This window comes from Bubalus bubalis, chromosome 2 (assembly GCF_019923935.1).
Source record: "Bubalus bubalis isolate 160015118507 breed Murrah chromosome 2, NDDB_SH_1, whole genome shotgun sequence".
In the NCBI taxonomy this organism is placed as follows: Eukaryota; Metazoa; Chordata; class Mammalia; order Artiodactyla; family Bovidae; genus Bubalus; species Bubalus bubalis.
Genome location: NC_059158.1, coordinates 39,448,116 through 39,470,445, shown reverse-complemented (window position 1 = coordinate 39,470,445; position 22,330 = coordinate 39,448,116). Strand labels below are relative to the sequence as shown.

Genomic DNA, 22,330 nt, shown 5'->3' with positions numbered 1-22,330 from the left:
ACTGTGGTGTTGGAGAAGACACTTGAGAGTCCCTTGGACTGCAAGGAGATCCAACCAGTCCATCCTAAAGGAGATTGGCCCTGGGATTTCTTTGGAGGGAATGATGCTAAAGCTCAAACTCCAGTACTTTGGCCACCTCATGCGAAGAGCTGACTCCTTGGAAAAGACTCTGATGCTGGGAGGGATTGGGGGCAGGAGGAGAAGGGGACGACAGAGGATGAGATGGCTGGATGGCATCACCGACTCGATGGACGTGAGTTTGAGTGAATTCCGGGAGTTGGTGATGGACAGGGAGGCCTGGCGTGCTGCAGCCTATGGGGTCGCAAAGAGTCGGACACGACTGAGCGACTGAACTGAACTGAACTGAATACTGCTGTGTATAGGTGCTACCTGTTGCCTACACAATCAATCTACCTTCTTTCTTTTCCTTCCTTCTTTCTTTCTACGAGTCCTGATTGCATCAGTGTCCACTCCTCTCCCATGTGGAAAGGGGAGAGATGACCTATAAATGGGTAAATTTTGATCAGAAGTCACCATGATTCCATTATCTTCACAAGTGACTGATTTGAGTTTGTTAACATCAATGAGTTCTAGCCAGTAAAATACAGAGGTCAACTAGAGGGCTTTTGGGAAAGGTTTCTTGACTCTTGAGGGACAGAAGGGAAGATATATTATTATTGCATTTAGATTTAATGCCTGGACATGGACATGTAACAGTCACCCTAGGATTGTGAAAGAATATAGTCTAAGGACAAAACTGACACAGAAATGATGCACAGCCCAGACAGAAAAATTCTAGGTTCTTGACAATGTCATTAAGCCACAAATTAACCAACCCTGAAGCTGACCAATATCTAGTTTTACATACGAAAGTATACTTCCTGATTATTTAGCCTCTTTGAGTGAAGGTTACTATTACTTGCAGCTAAAAGCACCTTCACTGGTGCACAGAGGACATAGCTGGTTGGAGAAGAATTTGAGTATCTATCATCAATGCTGCTATATAAGGAATGAAGTGAGATTTGAAAAAAAAAAAAAAAAGTGGTCTTTGCCCTCAAGAGTTTATGATCTCTTTTTTTTAAGACATGCAAAACATGTGATACATCAATTAAAGAAAAAAATGATGAAGCACAAGTACATAGAACAAAAAATCATTACTGTGGGACATTAGAGGCAGCACTCTAAAGGGAATAAAACCAACCTACATGCTTTTTGCCCAGCATAAAGGCATGCTGTCCAAATTCCATTAGTGTAATTCGACTTTCAGGAAGCTCTCTCCAGTAGGTATCTTTAGTTCTATCTGCCCAGCATTCTCTTATATGTTCAAAATGTTGCTCCCCTCATTTTGTGAGGTCAGAGTGTCAAACCCAAGGTGGGCTAGTCAGAGCAATTTCCTGGGATTTCTTTAAATCTTAAGATCATAAAAAGTGATAAAAGGTTGAGCATTCCAGGTGTATGGATTTATCAAAAGTCAGCAAATGTAAACTTAAAGATTTGTATATTTCTTTGAATGTAGATTTTATATCAAAAGGAAACATGTTTTTTAAAATGGTGAATTCTTAGTTAATAATAAGCATGCTGAAGCATTTAGGGGGAAATCCACTAATGTCTGCAATTTACTTTGAAATGGATTTTTAAAAGCTGCATAGCAGGATTGATAAACAAACAGATATGTGATAAAGCAAATGTAATAACATACTTACATAGCAACGCCTTTTGTTTGAAAAACTTTGAAAATTTTTCTGGGGGAGAAAAACCAAAGTCCCGGTGCTGGCAATGCTGTGAGCTATACCTCAGGAGGTATCTGTGGTCATATCTCCCAGGGCATGGAGTAAAACTGTTCAGAAAACAAACATGCAGGAAGAACCAGAACAAAATACAGAAATGACTTGATCATCAACAAAAGAGAAATGGTGAAAGTTATGGTATATTTGATAATATGAAATAACACTCAATAAAAATTGTAAATGAAAATCCCACAAAATTATATATATATATGTTAGAATAATATACATATATAATACATACATACATACATAATATAATCTTAGAAAAAAGCTACAAGAAAATACTAAAAATCGTCAACATTGGTTATCTCTGGGTTTGGGACTATTAATGTCAAAATTATACTTTATTTTCCAAGTTTTAATTAGCATATGTTACTTTTAGAACAACCAACAAAGAAGTAATTTTTTAAAAATCCATTGCTATTAAAAAAGATTTTTTCTTTCTGGCTTACTTCACTCTGTATAATAGGCTCCAGTTTCATCCAACTCATTAGAACTAATTCAAATGTATTCTTTTTAATGGCTGAGTAATACTCCATTGTGTATATGTACCACAGCTTGCTTAGCCATTCAGCTTCTGATGGACATCTAGGTTGCTTCCATGTCCTGGCTATTATAAACAGTGCTGCGATGAACATTGGGCTACATGTGTCTCTTTCCCTTCTGGTTTCCTCAGTGTGTATGCCCAGCAGTGGGATTGCTGGGTCATAAGGCAGTTCTATTTCCAGTTTTTTAAGGAATCTCCACACTGTTCTCCATAGTGGCTGTACTAGTTTGCATTCCCACCAACAGTGCAAGAGGGTTCCCTTTTCTCCACACCCTCTCCAGCATTTATTACTTGTAGACTTTTGGATCACAGCCATTCTGACTGGTGTGAAATGGTACCTCATAGTGGTTTTGATTTGCATTTCTCTGATAATGAGTGATGTTGAGCATCTTTTCATGTGTTTGTTAGCCATCTGTATGTCTTCTTTGGAGAAATGTCTATTTAGTTCTTTGGCCCATTTTTTGATTGGGTCATTTATTTTTCTGGAGTTGAGCTGTAGGAGTTGCTTGTATATTCTCGAGACTAGTTGTTTGTCAGTTGCTTCATTTGCTATTCTCTTCTCCCATTCTGAAGGCTGTCTTTTCACCTTGCTAATAGTTTCCTTTGATGTGCAGAAGCTTTTAAGGTTAATTAGGTCCCATTTGTTTATTTTTGCTTTTATTTCCAATATTCTGGGAGGTGGGTCATAGAGGATCCTGCTGTGATGTATGTCAGAGAGTGTTTTGCCTATGTTCTCCTCTAGGAGTTTTATCGTTTCTAGTCTTATGTTTAGATCCTTAATCCATTTTGAGTTTATTTTTGTGTATGGTGTTAGAACGTGTTCTAGTTTCATTCTTTTACAAGTGGTTGACCAGATTTCCCAGCACCACTTGTTAAAGAGATTGTCTTTAATCCATTGTATATTCTTGCCTCCTTTGTCAAAGATAAGGTGTCCATATGTGCGTGGATTTATCTCTGGGCTTTCTATTTTGTTCCATTGATCTATATTTCTGTCTTTGTGCCAGTACCATACTGTCTTGATAACTGTGGCTTTGTAGTAGAGCCTGAAGTCAGGTAGGTTGATTCCTCCTGTTCCATTCTTCTTTCTCAAGATCGCTTTGGCTATTCGAGGTTTTTTGTATTTCCATACAAATTGTGAAATTATTTGTTCTAGCTCTGTGAAGAATACTGTTGGTAGCTTGATAGGGATTGCATTGAATCTATAAATTGCTTTGGGTAGTATACTCATTTTCACTATATTGATTCTTCCAATCCATGAACATGGTATATTTCTCCATCTGTTAGTGTCCTCTTTGATTTCTTTCACCAGTGTTTTATAGTTTTCTATATATAGGTCTTTAGTTTCTTTAGGTAGATATATTCCTAAGTATTTTATTCTTTCCATTGCAATGGTGAATGGAATTGTTTCCTTAATTTCTCGTTCTGTTTTCTCATTATTAGTGTATAGGAATGCAAGGGATTTCTGGGTGTTGATTTTATATCCTGCAACTTTACTATAGTCATTGATTAGTTCTAGTAATTTTCTGGTGGAGTCTTTAGGGTTTTCTATGTAGAGGATCAAGTCATCTGCAAATAGTGAGAGCTTTACTTCTTCTTTTCCAATTTGGATTCCTTTTATTTCTTTTTCTGCTCTGACTGCTGTGGCCAAAACTTCCAAGACTATGTTGAATAGTAATGGTGAAAGTGGGCACCCTTGTCTTGTTCCTGACTTTAGAGGAAATGCTTTCAATTTTTCACCATTGAGGATAATGTTTGCTGTGGGTTTGTCATATATAGCTTTTATTATGTTGAGGTATGTTCCTTCTATTCCTGCTTTCTGGAGAGTTTTGATCATAAATGGATGTTGAATTTTGTCAAAGGCTTTCTCTGCATCTATTGAGATAATCATATGGTTTTTATTTTTCAATTTGTTAATGTGGTGTATTTACATTGAAAAACACCAATACAGTATACTAACGCATATATATGGAATTTAGAAAGATGGTAACAATAACCCTGTGTACGAGACAGCAAAAGAGACACTGATGTATAGAACAGTCTTATGGGCTCTGTGGGAGAGGGAGAGGGTGGAAGATTTAGGAGAATGGCATTGAAACATGTAAAATATCATGTATGAAACGAGTTGCCAGTCCAGGTTCGATGCACGATACTGGATGCTTGGGGCTGGTGCACTGGGACGACCCAGAGGGATGGTATGGGGAAGGAGGAGGGAGGAGGGTTCAGGATGGGGAACACATGTACACCTGTGGCGGATTCATTTTGATATTTGGCAAAACTAATACAATTATGTAAAGTTTAAAAATAAAATAAAATTTAAAAAAAAAAAAAGATTTTTTAAACTATATCTTATGGCTTGCTTCCCAGGCACCATTTCTACCATAAATGTTCTGAATCTCATGAATGTCTGAAATCTTCTATTCATTCCTCAAGGCTTGGGAAGCGGGAGCCCAATAGTTAAGATCATGACCTATGAAGTCAGGCGATCTTGGTTTAATCCCCAAATGCCCTTACAAAATGTATGTTTTTGGACAAGTTAATCTTTCTTGTCTTAATTTCTCCATCTAGTAAGTGGGGAAATAGTACATACAGGTTTATCTGGAAAATAAATGAGATAACACATGCAAAACACTTAAAATGGAGCTTGAACCACAGGTAGACGTTAACCATCGTTATCATCCTCATCAACACCTTGTCTGATGATCTTGTTTCCTACCTTAATAACAGAATTTTACTTATCAGGCACTATAGACTCACCCGTTTTCACTGCCTCTGTGTTTTTACACCTAGCCTGCCTTCTTCCCTTCAGTCATACCTTTATATATATTTCCAAATACCTTCTAAGTGTCCAGCACTGCCCCAGGCACAAGATACCACTGCCCAAGAATGTGGGCCTCCTCTTTTCTGAAGTTAAGCCACAGGCTCCACCTGATCTTTCCCACTGGCTCCAGCTCCTCGCCAGCTCATTCGACCTCCCCACCAGTTCACTCCACCTTCTTCCCCCAAATCTTTAATCTTTACCTCTCCACTGGTTTCTTGCTCTGCCTGAAAATCTTCATTAGTACCTACTCATGGTAGTGGTGCACGTTCAGTCAGGTCCAACTCTTTGCAACCCCATGGGCTATTCTGTCCATGGAATTTTCCAGGCAAGAATATTGGAGTGGGTTGCCATTTCCTTCTCCAGGGGATCTTCCCAACCTGGGGACTGAATTCCTGTCTCTTGTGTCTCCTGGACTGGCAGGCAGGTTCTTTATTCTTTACCAGCTGAGCCACTGGGTAGAGTCACCATATATTTCTTCTTCCTTTAACGTCCATAGTTCTCAAAGAAAAGTCCTAAAATCTGATTTCTTAAACTCCACTGAAACTTTACTTACCAAGATTCCTAATGGCCTTCTTACAGCCATATGCAATAACTGTTTTAGGCCTCCTTCTGTTTGTTCTGCTACTTCTAACACTGTTGACTATGCAGTCAGCTTGCAAACTCTCTTCTCTTCTTTAATGCAAGTTGTTAACACCATCGTGGTTTTCTCACAGTTCTTTGGCTGTTCCATCAAATTCCCTTAAAGCAGATGTTCCTCAAGCAGGAGATCCAGCTCTTCCTATTCTCTGTCTCAAAGATCTTGACTCTCCCCATTGCTCAAACACTAGCTCTAATGAGATGACTGTTGTATTTCTAACTCCAGTTTTGACTTCTCCCCTGAGTTTCAGTCCATTTCCAACTGCCTGTCAGGCATTTCCAATTAGACTTTCAATCTAAGCATGACACCCGAAAAATGTGATATTTCACCCATAGACTACTCCCTAATCTGATTTTCCCTCTGTAGTTAAAGATAACAAATGAAGGGAGAATACATCCCAGGTAAGAGAAAACTTCTCAAAAAATAAAGGCAGGCAAAGCCTTTCAATTTTCCACAATGATGTCTCTTACAAACATCTCTTTCTCACCATTTTTCTTTTTCCACTCCATTTCAGGCCTGTGCACTGGCTGCAGTGTCACCTGCCACCACTCTCACCATCTGCCTCCACCAATCCAGCAAACTACTTCATAAAAAGATTTAAAAAATGCCTATTACCACTCATGTACCTACCACCTACAAAGATTAAATCCAAATTCTTGACAATAACATTGAAAGTCTCTGAGAGGCGGGCCTAAGACTGCCTCTCTTCCCAGCACTGAAATCCTTATGTTTCAGATGACTCTGAGCTCACAACCATTCTGGTCAGTGTCTGCTACACATCTCATACTCTCCCACCTTGCCTGCACAAGCCCCTCCACTCCTATAAATTATCCAAATTCCATCTCTGCCTCAAATCTTAGCTTAACCTACCACACAATCTTCCAACAGCATTTAGGTATACAGTGTTTTTCACTATTATTATTACATCATGCTTTCTATGTACCAGGCACTGTTCTAAACACTTTATATATACTAATTAATCCAAATCTTACAATAATGCTGTAAGATGGATACCATTATTATCTGTATTTAACATATGGGGAAACTGGGGCACAGGAAGACTAGGCAATTGTCTAGACTTACAGCTTGTGAGTGGCCGGCCCACAAATTACATCCAGGCTGCGTGGTTTCAAAGTCTGTGTTCTGCTGCCTATCTGGAATTCTTTAGCAGTTTTGTCTGTACTGCTCATTTATCAATAAGCTACTTTGAGACATCTATTCAATTATGAGGAGATGACAAGACATATTTAAGTCTTTTCCCTTCAGCTAGATTAATCACTTAGGTAAACCTTTACTACTGAGGTTTCTCCAGTTACTGATCACTATCAATAAATATTAGCTTATAGATTTGTTAAATAAAAATACAAGAATGGACAGAAATAAGAGTATCTAGCCGAGATGTTAAAAGTCTGAGAAGTAACTTTAAACTATTTCCAAGAATAGAAGGTTTATTTTTTTTTTAACTGGCTATTGGGGTTTTTTTCATTTTCCTATGGTAAAACAAAACCATAAAGATAGAATGTCAGGAAAAAACTTCTAAATGATTATACATCATGAAATGTTATAAGACAGGGTGAAAAATTTCTCATCTTTAGGATTTCCAAGAATAAAAAGTGCCTAGGAAAAATTATATAGTCTTGCCTGAAAGTAGAGAAACGGATTCTTATTAGAATAGTGAGCACCTAACAATGCTTAAATCAATGTTTATTTAATAAATGCATGAGCTACCTTGACCACAAAATTATCTAAGTTGTCTTCTACAGAACATAATTTTTATGCAGAGCTACATTCCAGTAAGTCCAACATCATGAGTCTTCTGAAAAAGTACACATTTTCAGAAGTTCCACCCATTTGGAAACTAGTTTTAGTTTTGGCAGAGCTGATATTCATTTTGATAGTATTTAGGCAAATTTTTCAGCTATTTCTTAAAGCCACTCTTGCTTGATATACGATAAAATAAACCACAAAGAGGTAGTTTCTGCCCTTTAGCTAAAATTTTCAAGACTCATAATAAGACATGAATCAACAGAGATCAGAACAATTCATTCTCTTCTTCATCCCTCCTTTCTTGTCTCTATATGGAGTGGCAGTAGGTATCAAACAAGAGCAAGCCAGCTAAATCTGGCATCTTGTCACTGTCCGGGAAATCAAGTCCTTAGAAATCAACTCATCCTTAGTGAAATTAAGACTGAAGTAGTCACCAGAATGATTTTTGTGTGTTAGTCACTCAGTCCTTTCTGAGCGACTCAGTTTCTGAGTCCGACTCAGAAAGAGCCCAACTCTTTCTGATCCCATGGACTACTGCCCACCAGGCTCCTCTGTCCATGGGATTCTCCAGGCCAGAATCCTGGAGTGGCTTGCTATTCCCTTCTCCAGGGGATCTTCCCAACCCAGGAACTGAACCTGGATCTCCTGCATTGTAGGCTGCCTGAGCCACCAGGGAAGCCCAGAATGATTTACTCATTTACAATAAAAGTATTTTGTCACACGGGTGAAATAATATATGCTGGCACAATAAGCACATCCCATCCCTGTAGATAAGCCACTTCAATATAAGTCAAAATCATAATCAGAAACTAATTTCCTAGAGAAGGAGGGAATATATCACTATGATTTCCAACTACTTTTTTTAATCATGAGAAATCATTTTTATAGCAATCAGAAATATCTACGGACTGCATGACTGGTGCATTTTCTCTATGTATGGAGAACTGCCTGGAAATCAGAAAGGTGTTTAATGAGTCTGTGCTCCAAAACAGAGAGGCAGGATTCAAACGAACAATAGCATCAAACTCGACCAGTCTTACTACTGGCACTAGAAACAACCACTCACCTAAAAGGGCTTAGATATGCTCACCTCAGTAAATTTCTTTTTATTATCCTTCCACAAGTGGTCAACAGGCCTTCTGATGGACATATTTTTTAAAAAATATATAAATATTATCAAAGACTTCTGCAAGGCAAAGAGTGATTCTATCAATATCTTCTGATTTTGCAGATCTAATGTATCAAGTTAATCTTCCATTTCGACAAAAGGGCAAGCAGATCTCTTTCTTTATTCTTTTTGAGAAGCTGGAATGGGGGAGAGACAGGGGAAAGTGCTTCACTTTGAACTGACACTGAATTTTATGTTATAAACAAAGAAAACATTAGATATAAAATGAAGTGGCAGGACTTTCCTGTTGGCCCAGTAGTTAGGAATCCACCTGCCAATTCAGGAGACATGGGTTTGATCCCTAGCCAGGAAAGAACCCAGATGCTGCACAGCAATTAAGCCCATGTACCCCAACTACTGAGCCTGGGTGCACCTAGAGCCTGTGCTCCACAATGAGAAGCTACCACAATGAGAAGCCATGCATTTCAACTAGAGAACAGCCCCAACTCACTACAACTAGAGAAAAGCCTGTGCAGCAATGAATACCCAGAACAGCCAGAAATCAGTCAATAAATATAATTTTTAAATAAATTTAAAAAATAAAGCAGTAGACCTTCAAAACTTGTTCTTCATCCTTCAGCAAATTTTAGCTGATACACAGCAACCTAATTGAGACTACATTTTCCAGATTCCCTTGCCAGTAGGTATGATCAGTAGCTAAGTTCTCACCAACAGAATGTCAATGAAAGCAATGAATTATACTTCAAAGCTTTGGTCTTTATGCACTGGGTGTACACTCCTCTGCTACCATGGAGTTCACCAGAGGAATCACAGAAGTCACATGAAAAGGCTGGCAGAGCCACTTTGCCAGCTTGCATCCCACGAGGTCATAAGGAAGAGTACCTATCAGGCCTGGACTGTTAAGTGACAAAACAAAATTTATCAAAGTCATTGGGTCTCTCTGACACAACAGCTTAATCTGTATTCTTATTGATAGAGATATGGATAAAATTGAACATCAGAACTGCATATTAGACCATGTAACCACTCTATGTAAATTCATAGCACTTAGGTACACCTTTAGCAGAGAATGTCACCCAGTATGTATCTATTCCTACATATTTGATGCCGAGGAATTCATTGGTTTCTTAAGATTAAAAAAAGCAATGATTGAGTCCATAGTATTAAACTCAAAAGACAAGAAAATTATAAATACTTTGGGGAAATTAAGGGGTTTCTGAGGAGCACATGCATTGTCAACGCTAATGTAAAAAGCAAATGGGAGTGGGAGGAGTGGGAGAGATGATCAAGTATTCATTCTGATTTTAACTCTGAAATCCAAGTACATTTTAGGAGTGACAAGTATTATCTACATCATTCTTTTTAACATTTCTTATATATAAGTAGGAGTAATTTTAATATCTATAATTATTAGCTACATCGCTTTTTAATCTAAATTTACTAACTTCAGGGCCTTTTGTTTACCAACTCTCTAATCACTTGTATCACATTTAACAGATATCAACTATTAATGTCAACAACTAATGTACTTCTAACTGTTCATATCTTAACTGAATATTACCAACATCATCCTTATTTAAATATATTTATTCCTCTAGCCAAATGAACTCAGGGTTAACACTAATTTCCAAGATGGGTAGAAGTTAAGTAAAGAATCTGAGACTCTGGTGCCTGAATTCCTTTAGGACAGATGGCTGGTCTTCAAAGAATTTACAACCACATGACTGTTCCATTCAAAAATTATATTGTGCCACAGCCAACTTTGATTATTTATGTTAACTGAAGGCAGAAGCACAGATGATCAAAAACATTCTGCAAATCACTTCTAGTTGGCTTTGAAATATCTATTAATTTTTTTAAAGAGATTTATTTGATTATCTTTTTCTCAGGATAATACGAAAAATGACTTACATTCCCTGGGTATGAGCCAAATGACAGGAGCATAACGGGTGGTTGGACCAATTCAATGTGGGTATAAAAACGCACCACAAATAAAATGGAAAGCAGACCAATTATAAGAGATGAATGAGACTTGACTACAGATATTAAAAATAAGATATTTTAAAACACGATTCTGTATTAGGCTTTGTATGGAATTAGACTTATAGAGATAGAGCTAAAGAGAAAATCTGTGCTATATTAGAGTTCACAAGCTCAGGGAAATAAATATTTCTAGAAACCCCTTGGTGGTTGGACTACCAGTCTTAAAGGTTTCTCACACAGGGATATTAATACTATTAGTGCTTTGCTCTATTTTTTAAAGTATTTCAGTACACGATACTTATCAATTAGTAAGGAAAAATAATAACTTTACAATGCAAGAAACATGGCAGACAGCGTATAATACAAGAGATCAAATTAACATCACCAGCAACGAGACATGCCCAACAAGTGCTTTACTCTTAAACGTTATTAATACCTACAATGACCAGGACACATGGACCATGTGCATTGCTAGACATGCTCCAAATTTCAAAATGGATCTGAAATCCCTCAGAAGTCACTAGTGTAGCAGGGGCGTCAGCACCAAAACAGGAGGTGCACGGAAAAGAAGGACTTTTCCCTCCACTGCTTCTCTCCTGGGCCTGTGTGTCTAGAAACCTTTTGACTTGGGTCAAATTCCATCTTCTGATTTTGTTCAATGCCTAAGAAATTTCTAGCATTTAATAAGTGCTAAGTAATAAGACACACAGTGGAGGCATAATAAATTAACATGAAATGCTCCACAGTGGGGCCCACTTTATGGATTATGCCAGTAATCCAGGGGCCGTATTTTTGAAAAATAGATTTGTATTACAATAAACCTTATTGTATTACAACAGATTCACTGACTTACAGCGTGTTGCACACTTTCAAATCCCAAACCTATAAAGCATTTATTTTTTATTTAAGATTTATAAAATCATGTCCATCTTAAGATGCCTCCAGGCGTTCATATGATATAAAAGCAGATACAAAATTCTAACAAGAAGAAAAGCCAGGCTCTGTTCAGATTTGCTTTTGTTCTTTTTTAAAGCACTAAACAAAAGCCATATGTCTAATACCTGAAGGTCAACCCAAAGGGCCAACTTTATAAAGATTTATAAAATAAAAAACTCTATCTCAAGAAAACACTGCTCTCTTTGGACACCAAAGACTTGGGCCAACTAGCAAGGGAGCTTTGGTGGTGCCTCACTGGAAGCAAGTTTTAAGATACCTAAAGGATTAAAGCACAAATTTTTTAAAAATAAAACTCACTACTCTGAATTTAACTCCAAAGCAAAGCAGCGCTGTGACGTGTCTCCTGCTGTGATGGATGATGCCGAATGCTGGAGCGGCAACACTCTGCACACAGCATCGCCCTCACCTGGTCTTTACTGAGCAGGCCCTTCTCTTTCATGTACATTCACAGCTGGATCAGAAGGACGGCAAGTCAAGAAGATACAACAGCTGTCTTAATGTTGGGCAAAGGTGAAATGGTGAAGAGAAACTTAATGACAATGTTTCTGGTAGCCTGTGGTGAATTATTCATATTTATTCTGATTTTTATTTTCAGACTTCCCAGACTACCCCTCCCATATAAAAAGCAGGAAAAGTCACAAAATGGATGTCAGAATAATAGAATGCTTGAACATACATTAGATAGTTTCACAGTTTTTTGGTTTGCTTTTACTATTATGTTACCTATGCTTGTACAATGCTTTGCATATAGTAGGTGCTCAAATATCTGAGGAAGGTGGGAGGAAGAACAGGAAAGAAGGAAGAACTCAAGAAGGAGAATTTTGTAAGTGGAGCATAGACAGAAAGGCCAACTGTAAAATTTTCATCTGGGATTGACCCCAACCCTGAAACCTCTACTTGAAACTAGCCAAAGCTCTGCTTTCTTTCTGTTTCTAGCAAGTTTAATATAAAACCAGACATTTCTTCTAGTTGTATATGAGTAATTCCTCCTTGTAAATTAGAATTCCTGAGGTTCCTAGGATCACTGTCACTAAAAAAGATAAAAGCAGAATTTATTTTCTCAAGTGGGAAACATATAAATTTAACTACATGTTTAAACCCATAAGTTTATATATAGCATATACAGAAAGGGAGCACAGCTATGATTAACAAGAGAATAGTTATGGCTCTAAGGTTGGACACATGCCCTCTTCTCTGCTCTGTCTCAGTCCTTCACCCTAGCAGAGCTCGTTGGCTCCCATAGCTTCTATGTGTCAGTAATTACCAATTTATCTCCAATCCAAATCTGAGTTCCATGTGCCAGTCCTCTGCATCCAGCTTTTTCTGGAAATCTCCATTTGGATGACTCACAGGCGTCTCAAACCTGAAAAGACTCAATACTGAATGTTTGGTCTTAACTGCATGCACAGTCTGCCTTTCCTCAGATTTCCCTACCTTGGTAAATGGACCACCACTCACCCAGCTATTCATGCAGAAATACAGTGCTAAAATGAGGCCTCCTTCTTTCCTGCATCTTCCACACCCACTCTATCATCATGTTTAATGATACTACCTTCGAAACATCTCAATCTCTCCTGCTCTTCAGCATCTCCAATGTCATCATCCTAATCCAGAGACTGCCAACTGTCATCTACAGAATCCTACCCTACCTGCACGACTGCCCTGTTTGGCTTGCTGTATTTTCATAAGCTATTTGGATCAGCTGTTAACATTTATTTATTTTTTTTTTTAATTTTATTTTATTTTTAAACTTTACATAACTGTATTAGTTTTGCCAAATATCAAAATGTTTATAAATTTAAATATTAACAAAACAATTTGGATTCCTAGCTTCTCTTGGAAAACTAAAAAATCTGGCAACAACACTGGGTAGGTACATAATTCCACTTGGTCTATATTAGGTGGGCTCAGGAAAGAAACAACTCTGCCTCCTGGTTTCTTTGCTGGTCCCCTCTTCACGGTCTCCCAACACTGAGGCCAAAGGAAAATTGACATTTATCAACATAGCTTTAATATTATTGCTTATATGAGTCTGCTATATACTTTTATACCACCCCACTGAAGGCAAATGAGTATGTGAACCCATTCCAGTATGTTTCCTTTCAAAATGTGAATCAGATCATATCTCTTGCCTGGTTAAACTTTCTAATGACTTCCAACTGACTTAAAAACCTAAAAGCTTACCATTACCTAAAAGGCCCTGTATGGTCTAACCTGTCCAATTTCATCTCTAGAATATAAGCTCCTAATGACAAGGACTTTTTGTTTTATTAATAATATTATGGGGGGGGGGGTTCTAAGGAGTTTAAAAACTCATTCCTAGCCACAGGTAATTTCCAAATTTTGTAGTATAAATTATATGAAATACTATTATCCCTCTTACTTTCTGATAATTATTTAGTTACCTCTGATTCAGTATTAAGTTTCCTTGTAGCAAATCTATTAGTACACTGCTTTAGAAACACATCAAAACATGTGTTATTTTTAGTAAAGAAGTAATTTCATTCATTTTCACTCCACCAAAATGGTACAGATTTGCCAGGCTGAAACAATTAATTTCCCTTTCATTTACACACTTATCTGTAAAGGCATCATGAAGTATGCCACAGGAATCATCTCTCTTCGAAGCCTATTATGTATGCTTTGTAATTTACTGGAAATTGAAATCATCAGTAATCATTTCTTCCTTTCCTCTTGTCAGGCTGGAGTCCTTTTTTAAGAGCTTTCTTTTCAGGTTTTGCCAACACATTTTTTTTAAAGTATTTTCCTTCTTCTTTGAAAATGTGCCTATAAAGTTCAAAAATTTTTAAATAGTGCATTCCTAGATGACATCTTAAAAAAGAGCAATTTCAAAGCAAAATTTCTTTTTTGCCCAATTCAGGCATTTATCTTTTCCTAGAGATATGTAGATGAGAAAAGAAGCAAGGTCCACACATAAAAGGAAAACAGTCAACTAAAAGGCTTACCTGAAAACCACACCATAATTCAAATATTGTTAAGGGTCACTGTCAACATGTTTAGGCCAGGAGCACAATCTACCTTTAAATTGTTGTAATCTGATGGAAGGGATAAAAGTTTGACATAGTATTCCTCTAAAGAGAGCAGGGTAAAAAGATGAGCAATAAATCCATAAGGAATGGATATGGCCAGGCAGACATTATAGAAAAGGCACCAGGAAAAATCAATAACCGCAGAAAAGGACAACAGAACCCATGGGTAAAAGGAATGTGTAAATTCTAAGGATTTAAGATCTTTTGGAGGATTTTCATTGGATTGGGCTGTTTTTCCCAAAATCTAGCCTTTCAGTTAAAAAAAAAAAAAAAAAAAGCTATCTTCTCAACCGGAAGTTCATAATATTTTTTTAAAAGCAACCTACAATGTGACTCCTTTTAATGCCTGGTTCCATAAATGTGCCTGGCACTTCATAGTCATTCATAAAACATCCGTGGATATTCCAATGAGCTATCAAAGGTGGTAAGATAAAACACAATACTAAGAGGGTTGTCACAAATCCCAGTTATTTACCTGTAAGATTTTCTTTATGAAGCTCTATCACCCCAAGTAGCTATTACAGTTAAATGGATAATGATGTAAAACATGCAGACTGTGCTGCCACAGAGGAAGCACTCAATAAATATGAGCTATCCTTCTTTGTGCACACAGCAAGCATTGCCTGCCTCAAGTCTTAGGAAATGTTGTGTCTCCAAACTCACCCTCCTGTTAACCTGCTGTGGAGGACAGTATCTGTGTTCTCAAACAGAGGCTGGCTCAATATTTTTGCATCATATTTGAGGATCAGAAAGAAAGCAAGATTTTAGTAGGTCCTAACTTAGGCACTGTCAGAGCAAAGAAGAAAAGCAACTCAAAATGACAGCTGTCAGGAGGGAAAAAACCTTAATGGTAGTAAGTAGGTTTCTGCAAAAGTAACTTCCCCAGACAGATACCAGAAGTGACTGTGTAGGGAAGCCTCCAGAAAGTAGGGAACCACTGCCCTACTTCTTTCTTTCACAGCTAAGCTCCTCAAAAATGTTGATATATCCTGTTTCCAATTCTTCCTTCTCTCTTGAACCTAATCCAATCAGGTTTCCACACCACCACTCATCTAAAACTGCTCCACAAGGGCATTCACGATCTCCATGTTGCTAAACTGTCAATTATCAGACCTGATCAAACGTGAACCCTTGGCAGCACCACACAATGGGTCACTCTATTCCTTCGCTTCCGAGTCACAACCTTCCCCTGACTTTGCTCCCCCGTCACTGGCAGCTCCTCCTTGGTCTGGGGTACCAGACCCTTCTCCTAACCTCAGCCTCAATGCTGGGCTTTCATCCAGTCTCACAGCTTTGAGACACATCATGCTGGTAACTCCTAATTTTATATATCTGGCCAGGATTTCTACCTTAGACTTCAGACACATATTCAACTGTCTCTTCAGCATTTCCACTCAAGACATCTAATAGGCATCTCATATCTAAAATGTTTTAGAGCTACTCTAAAACCTATCTTGTACAGTCCTCCTATCTCAGTCACTGCAATTCCATCCTTTTAGTTCTTCAGACCAAAAACCTTGGTGCCACCTGTGACTCCTTTCTTATCCCATGCATATCTTCCAGCCAATGCCATTAGCTCTCCCTTCAAATATATCAGAACCTCCAGCATTTCCCCTCACTTCACCGCTTCCACTCTCACCCAAGAGACTGCCACCACCTTTCGCCTCCATTCTGTTTTCTTTGCTCTTGCCTCTTCAACCTACGCTCCACCCAGCAGTTAGATCAATCAGATCACAGGACTGCTCAGCTCACCACCCTCCAATGGCTCCCCCATCTCACTCCAAGCTCACTCCAAGTAGTCTGTGGGATCTGATCCCACAGACTACTTTCCATTCTGCTACAGTTCTAGGGGCCTCTTTCCCATCTGTGGAGCACACCAGGCATGTCCCCATGTCGGGGTCAGTTATCATTCCTTCAGCCAGGAGCACTCCAACCACACTGGTTCGTTCCCTAATCATCTTCAGGTCATTACTTAGCTGTCACCTGTATAATGAGGCCTCGCCTGTTTGAAGTTGCAAATCCCACCCCATAAATATCCTAGTCCCTCTTCCCTGCTTTATTTATTTTATTGTCTGTCTCTCCCCATTAGAACATAATCTCCATTAAGATAGACATTTTTGTGCAATCTGCACTTTGCTGAATCCTCAATGCTTACAATGCTCAGGTTGTTCAAACTAGTCTGGAAAAGTTTCAAAGGGAAGGGCAATGCTCCAGCATCAGTCAGGTGGGGTAAAGTTCTCTTGCTTTCAGATGACAGGTGTCCAGTAAATATTTGCTGAATGAATGAAAAAATGAATGAATAATGATTTTTTAAGGCATTGATAATGGGATGGATAATGTTAAGCCCTTTGTTCTCTCTCCCGGAAAGTCCACATTAGTCTCTAAAGCTCCTGTTAGGAAGGACTCTTCTGGAGGAACTGGAAGCTGTCTTGAGTTTTATATCTGGGACACCATGATATAATACAAAATTAGCACATAAGAAGAAAAGAAATGAGAGGCAGAGGAGATATAAAGAATTAAGTCCTGGGACTCAGATTTCCCAAATAGCACAGAAGTTTTGGACTTTTCAAGACCATAGAACTGGGGTGGGGGGGGTTGGGGGTGGAGGGACGCGGTGTGGTGCAGGTTGAGCACTCTTTCCTAAACTGCAAGAACCGGAAGGAACTTCAAAAGACCTCCTGGATTATACATACGTAAACTTGAAGGGTCACTTAAAAACAAAGAGATCTAGGCAGGAAGAATATCACCCATGAGCTTCACTGAAAAGAACGAAAAAAAAAAAAAAAAGCAAAACTCAGTACAAGTTTAAATAGCAAATTTTAGGGACTTTCCTGATGTCCAGTGGCTAAGACTCTGTGCTCCCAATGCAGAGCACCCGGGTTTGATCCCTGGTCAGGGAATATTTCCCACATGCCACAACTAAAAGTTCACATGCTGTAACTAGGACCCAGTGCAGCCAAATAAATAAATAAATACTTAAGAATAAACAAATTTTTAAAATTGTGTTTAAAAATATTTCATACCCTTATAAATACTGTAAACTTACTACAAAAGAAACGTGCTTCAAATTCTGTTCTTGCAGGATTATTAAAATACATTATCATAATAAAGGTTACATGACTGTTCATAAATCTCATTTAGTCATCAGACTAAATTACCCCAAAAATCAATTAATTAATGAGCTAAGTCAACAAACAGTCACTGAATGCCAACTCTGGGCCAGGCACTGGACCAGGAATGAGAAACCATCAATTATTCAGTCTGCTAAATGTAATTTCAACCAGATAATATATTTCTGTAATTTTATATTACATATAACATTGTAGTTACAGATAACTTCAACACATTTTCTGAAGCATTACTATATATGTGATAGAATACGAGCTATATGTGGGACAAAAAGAAGGCTAAATTCTGCTCTGAAGGAGCCAGCCTTTCAATACATAAATTTTTTTATTTTCTAAATAACTCGATCTAAGAGATTTATACTTATAAGCTAACTGGATGGAGGTTAAGAAGAAAAAAAAGTGAGGAGAATATATCAATGTATCTACCTGTTTTCTCTTTGTAACAGATGGTATAGTTTGATGAAAATACATTCTTAATCATACTAATAAAAAGAAACCATATGGTATTGAACCTTTTCAGCTCTAAGAAGGTGAATCTCAGAGTAAAATCCTTGGACAAATATGAATTGAGATTTATGGGTGGCATGATACATGAGCTACATGATTTGCCATAAAAAGGAGGAGAAGGAGCCAGTCACACATCAGACATTTCATGAAAAGCAATTTCACAACTATTAAGAGATTCATGACGTGTCTCTCACACAGGTACCATAGACAACTCCACAAATCCTGCAACGTTTTGTCCCCAGATCAAGTAACTTATCTAAACCACACAAAGACTAATTCAACCCCTCTTCAAAGGGAAGAAATTTCCCAATAAAGGAAAAATAAATTGAAATGCCAGCTACTTTAAATCAAACACTTAACTAACATGTTGCTACTTAAATTGCACAGATAAATATTCTGGCCTAAGTTCAAGGGAAGCAGGAATGTAAATGGGGGTCATAATGAATGAGCTCTATTTGAAGAATGGCTGTAAGGTATCATTACTTTATAGGTCTCAAAAAAAAAAAAAAAAAAAAAACCAACCTGATTCTGCTTAGAAAAGGGTCTACATGTTGTTAGAGGTTACCAGAAAACCAACTATGCATTATAATTTAAACTAATACATGTTGTTTACATGTTTCAGATCCCAGAAAATACTTAATTCTCTGACACTGACACTACCTTGGGGTATTCCACAGACTCCAAGATTAAAAGGAACATCATCTCCAGAAATAATGGGCATCTAGAACCTTGGCTGTGGTGAAAGCAGCCAGAAAGGACATTAGATTCCATTCTGGCTGTTGCAGCTGAGCCTGCCAAGTTTACCAGTGGGCCAAATTAAGGCTGGTAAAGTTATTACAAGCACATTTTCCTTTTCAAATGGACTAGGAAGCTGCAAAATGTATTCATCTTCAAATCTGAGGAACATTAAAGTTATGGGCAATGTTACTGAACAGAAAAAAAAAGACTTCAAAAACAATACTACTGCATTCCCCTCAACCACTCCCAACTGGAAGTTTTTATTTATGTAATGCTTTTCGATTCAATGAGTGACCTGAAATCCTTTCTCCAAGATAGAACTGTAATCTGCTTGTTGGCCATTCTGCTAGAAGAGACAACTGCTCACCTGAGTTCTGTTTCTTTGAATTACTGGTTAAAAGACAGTATTACACAGGATGAGTCAATCCCACAGCTAACTCACCACAACAGCTTTTCTAACTGCTGCTCACTAACAGCATAACTAAGAGGAACAACATACAAATACATAAAGTATATAACCATCACAGAAGGGTCTCATTATGTGAGGATAACAATTATCTGAAAAGGACTGTTAACCTATTCACTTACAATAGGGACCAAAGTCTCATAGTGAATGTGGGGGGAAAAATGTTTTCATTAAGGTAAAAAATTGAAATATCAAATATTAGTGTATTTTATCTTCAATTTAATAACATTTGAATAATAAATGCAACTATTGTAATACTAAAGCAGCAGCAGTAGCAGATGAATAATACTGATCTGACATCAGATACACTATTTATCTAATTAGCACTAGCACAATTACAGTGAGAGATATTCTTCCAAAAATACCTGGACATCATCAAATTTCCTCTAATTTTAATAATCAGATCCTTCTTTTGAAATAACATGTCATTATTCTGGTGGATTTTCTCTACCTCAGTTGTTCACTGGCTAATGCTGTCAGAATTGCATTGCCACTGGCTCTGCCTGCAAGTTTGGCAATAGTTCTTCGACATCACTTTTCTTGGTTTCATTAAATTTTTATCTCCAGAATTTTTGCAAAATCTGCCATTGACTTTGCAGTTGAATACAATAATTTTACATCTTTTCAACAATCGGTGACACATTATAACTAACAGGATGGGCAAGGGATAGTGTTTATCCAGGATGAGTGTTTGAGTGGGAACTAAATTTACATGTGGACAATTAATCAGCAAATATTTTTATATTATGGTAACTTCTGTTTCCCTATGCAATCTTTGTGACTACACAGCATGAAATAAAAAATATTCAGATAACAAGGGCATCCCATATATGAAGGGCCACGGCCATCATAGAAATGTCTTTAGGAACTAGAAACGTTTCTCAGGGGACTAGAAGCACATCCTAATATTTTAATATTGCCTGTCTGCATACCCTGTATTCACAGCATAAACAGACTGTACAAAATGATACCAGGATGCATCTCACTCTCTGGAAATATGTTTAATCTGACACCATTCACTAACCATAGCAGCAAAATTAAAGTCTTGACTTATCAATTTAAGCATCCAAATGTATATCTGGCAGCTGCCAGAATCTAGATCTACTGAGGGTACTAAGTGTTTTTATAAGATTAAAAAATATGTAACATATGAATATTTTCCTTATCCTATAAAGTGTATGTGTATGTGTTTTTATCACCCTTCAATAAGAGCTATTACTTTAGAATCCTGAAGTCCAGAATAAAACAATTTTTAAATATCTTTGAAACCTCACAAAAAAATAAAGGTAATGCCACAAGATGATAAGCAGAGATGGAAAATACAGCACTGTGTGTTTTAAAAAAAGCACAAAACTTTAGAGTCAAACAGACTTGGACTTCAATCCCAGATGTTGTGTAATTATAAGTTCATTACGCTATCCAAGTCTCACTTTCCTCATTTGTGAAATACAATAGCTGGGCAATAAATGCTTAGCTTCCAAATAAGACCAAATGAAATATTTAAAAGTGTGTGGAAAACTGTGGGTACTATCTGTGCTGTAAACCGTATCTAAGCTAATAAACAATAACTTCCCTTCTTTTTCCAGGCATTTGACAGCATGACAGTATATAGCCTCCAAAAAGTCTCTGACGAGGCTCTAGCTGTCTACAAAGACAAGGTTAGGATATCATCATGTGGACTTTGTCAGAAACACTTGATAAAGGCAGTATGATAAATAAGGCTTCTCAGAAACAGTGAGGTCCCAGCCCCAAGCACATATCTGCTAAGCCTTACAAAGTAAGAGGGAAGACGTTATTTAGATACATGAATGAGTTCTTTCTCAGTGACATTATATGATATGATATAACTGTCTTTAAAGCTAGACATATCTAGCTAGAATTCTAGGCCTTTCTGGTTTTGAGATCTTTGGAAAAGCACTTAACCTTTCTGAGGCTCTGTAAAATGAGAATAATCAAACCTATCTCCAAGAGATGTTTTAAGAATTTAATTTTTTCTTTGTTTAAGGACATAAAAAAAATTATGTAAAAGCACTCAGTACTCAGAAGGCAGCCATCTGATCGCCAACACTTCTCAGATAATGTAATTTTAAAAATAAGACATCTACAATTTGTATTTGGAAAAAAAAAAAAAAACTACAAACCTCCAAAGATCAATATGTAAGTCAGAGTCCTTCAGACTCAGATTCTGCAGGGGATATTTTGTTATGATAGCCATAAAACACATTCCTGAGATCTGTTCCTAAGATGTCACATCTACTGATCATATCTTCTCTGAGATGACAACATAAATAACAAAGTGATAAAAACCAATGAGATAACAGTCAAATAAAGAGTACTGTCCAATGACAAGGTTCAAAATAATCTCTCAATTGACCAAGCTATAGAAAAGTTTGCAAAAAAAAAATGCACCATCTTTCTAGGTATGATGTGGGCATTGGCAACAGGAACCATCTGGGTCACATTCTCAGCTTCAACTAAACCTACTGCTTTTTCTTAGTTTGCTTTCTTTCCAGATTCTGGGCACACACACAGGTTTACATAAGTTTTATATTTAAAGATAAGCCCCAGGATCTGTTTTCAAGAGACATAAGAAAACTAGAAAATAGCTACATCTTGTTCATAGTTAACGTCACGGCAGAAGAGGGGTAGTGTGTGTGCGCGCGCACATGCGCGTGCATGGGTATGTGCCCACTCACATGTTCAGTCACATTCGGCTCTCTTCGACCCCACAGACTACATACAGCCCACCAGCCAGTGGTGGTCAAGGCAGTGCAGTCAACATAAGACAAAAACAGAAAACGGTACCTGGATGTGGG

The 22,330-nt window shown here is 37.6% G+C and overlaps 1 protein-coding gene across 7 annotated transcripts in view; it reads right to left on the bottom strand.

The window, feature by feature from the left end:
• Positions 1–22,330, bottom strand: part of BTBD9 (BTB domain containing 9) — a 411,047-nt gene that overhangs the window by 317,817 nt on the left and 70,900 nt on the right. For 6 of the 7 annotated variants that reach the window (XM_025261016.3, XM_044938340.2, XM_044938342.2 and 3 more), the window contains one exon: positions 1,704–1,837. The exons of the other annotated variant lie outside the window; for it this stretch is intronic. In XM_025261016.3, coding sequence (XP_025116801.2) covers positions 1,704–1,837 — 134 coding nt within the window. The remainder of the gene's footprint in view (positions 1–1,703; positions 1,838–22,330) is intronic. 7 annotated transcript variants of the gene reach the window in all.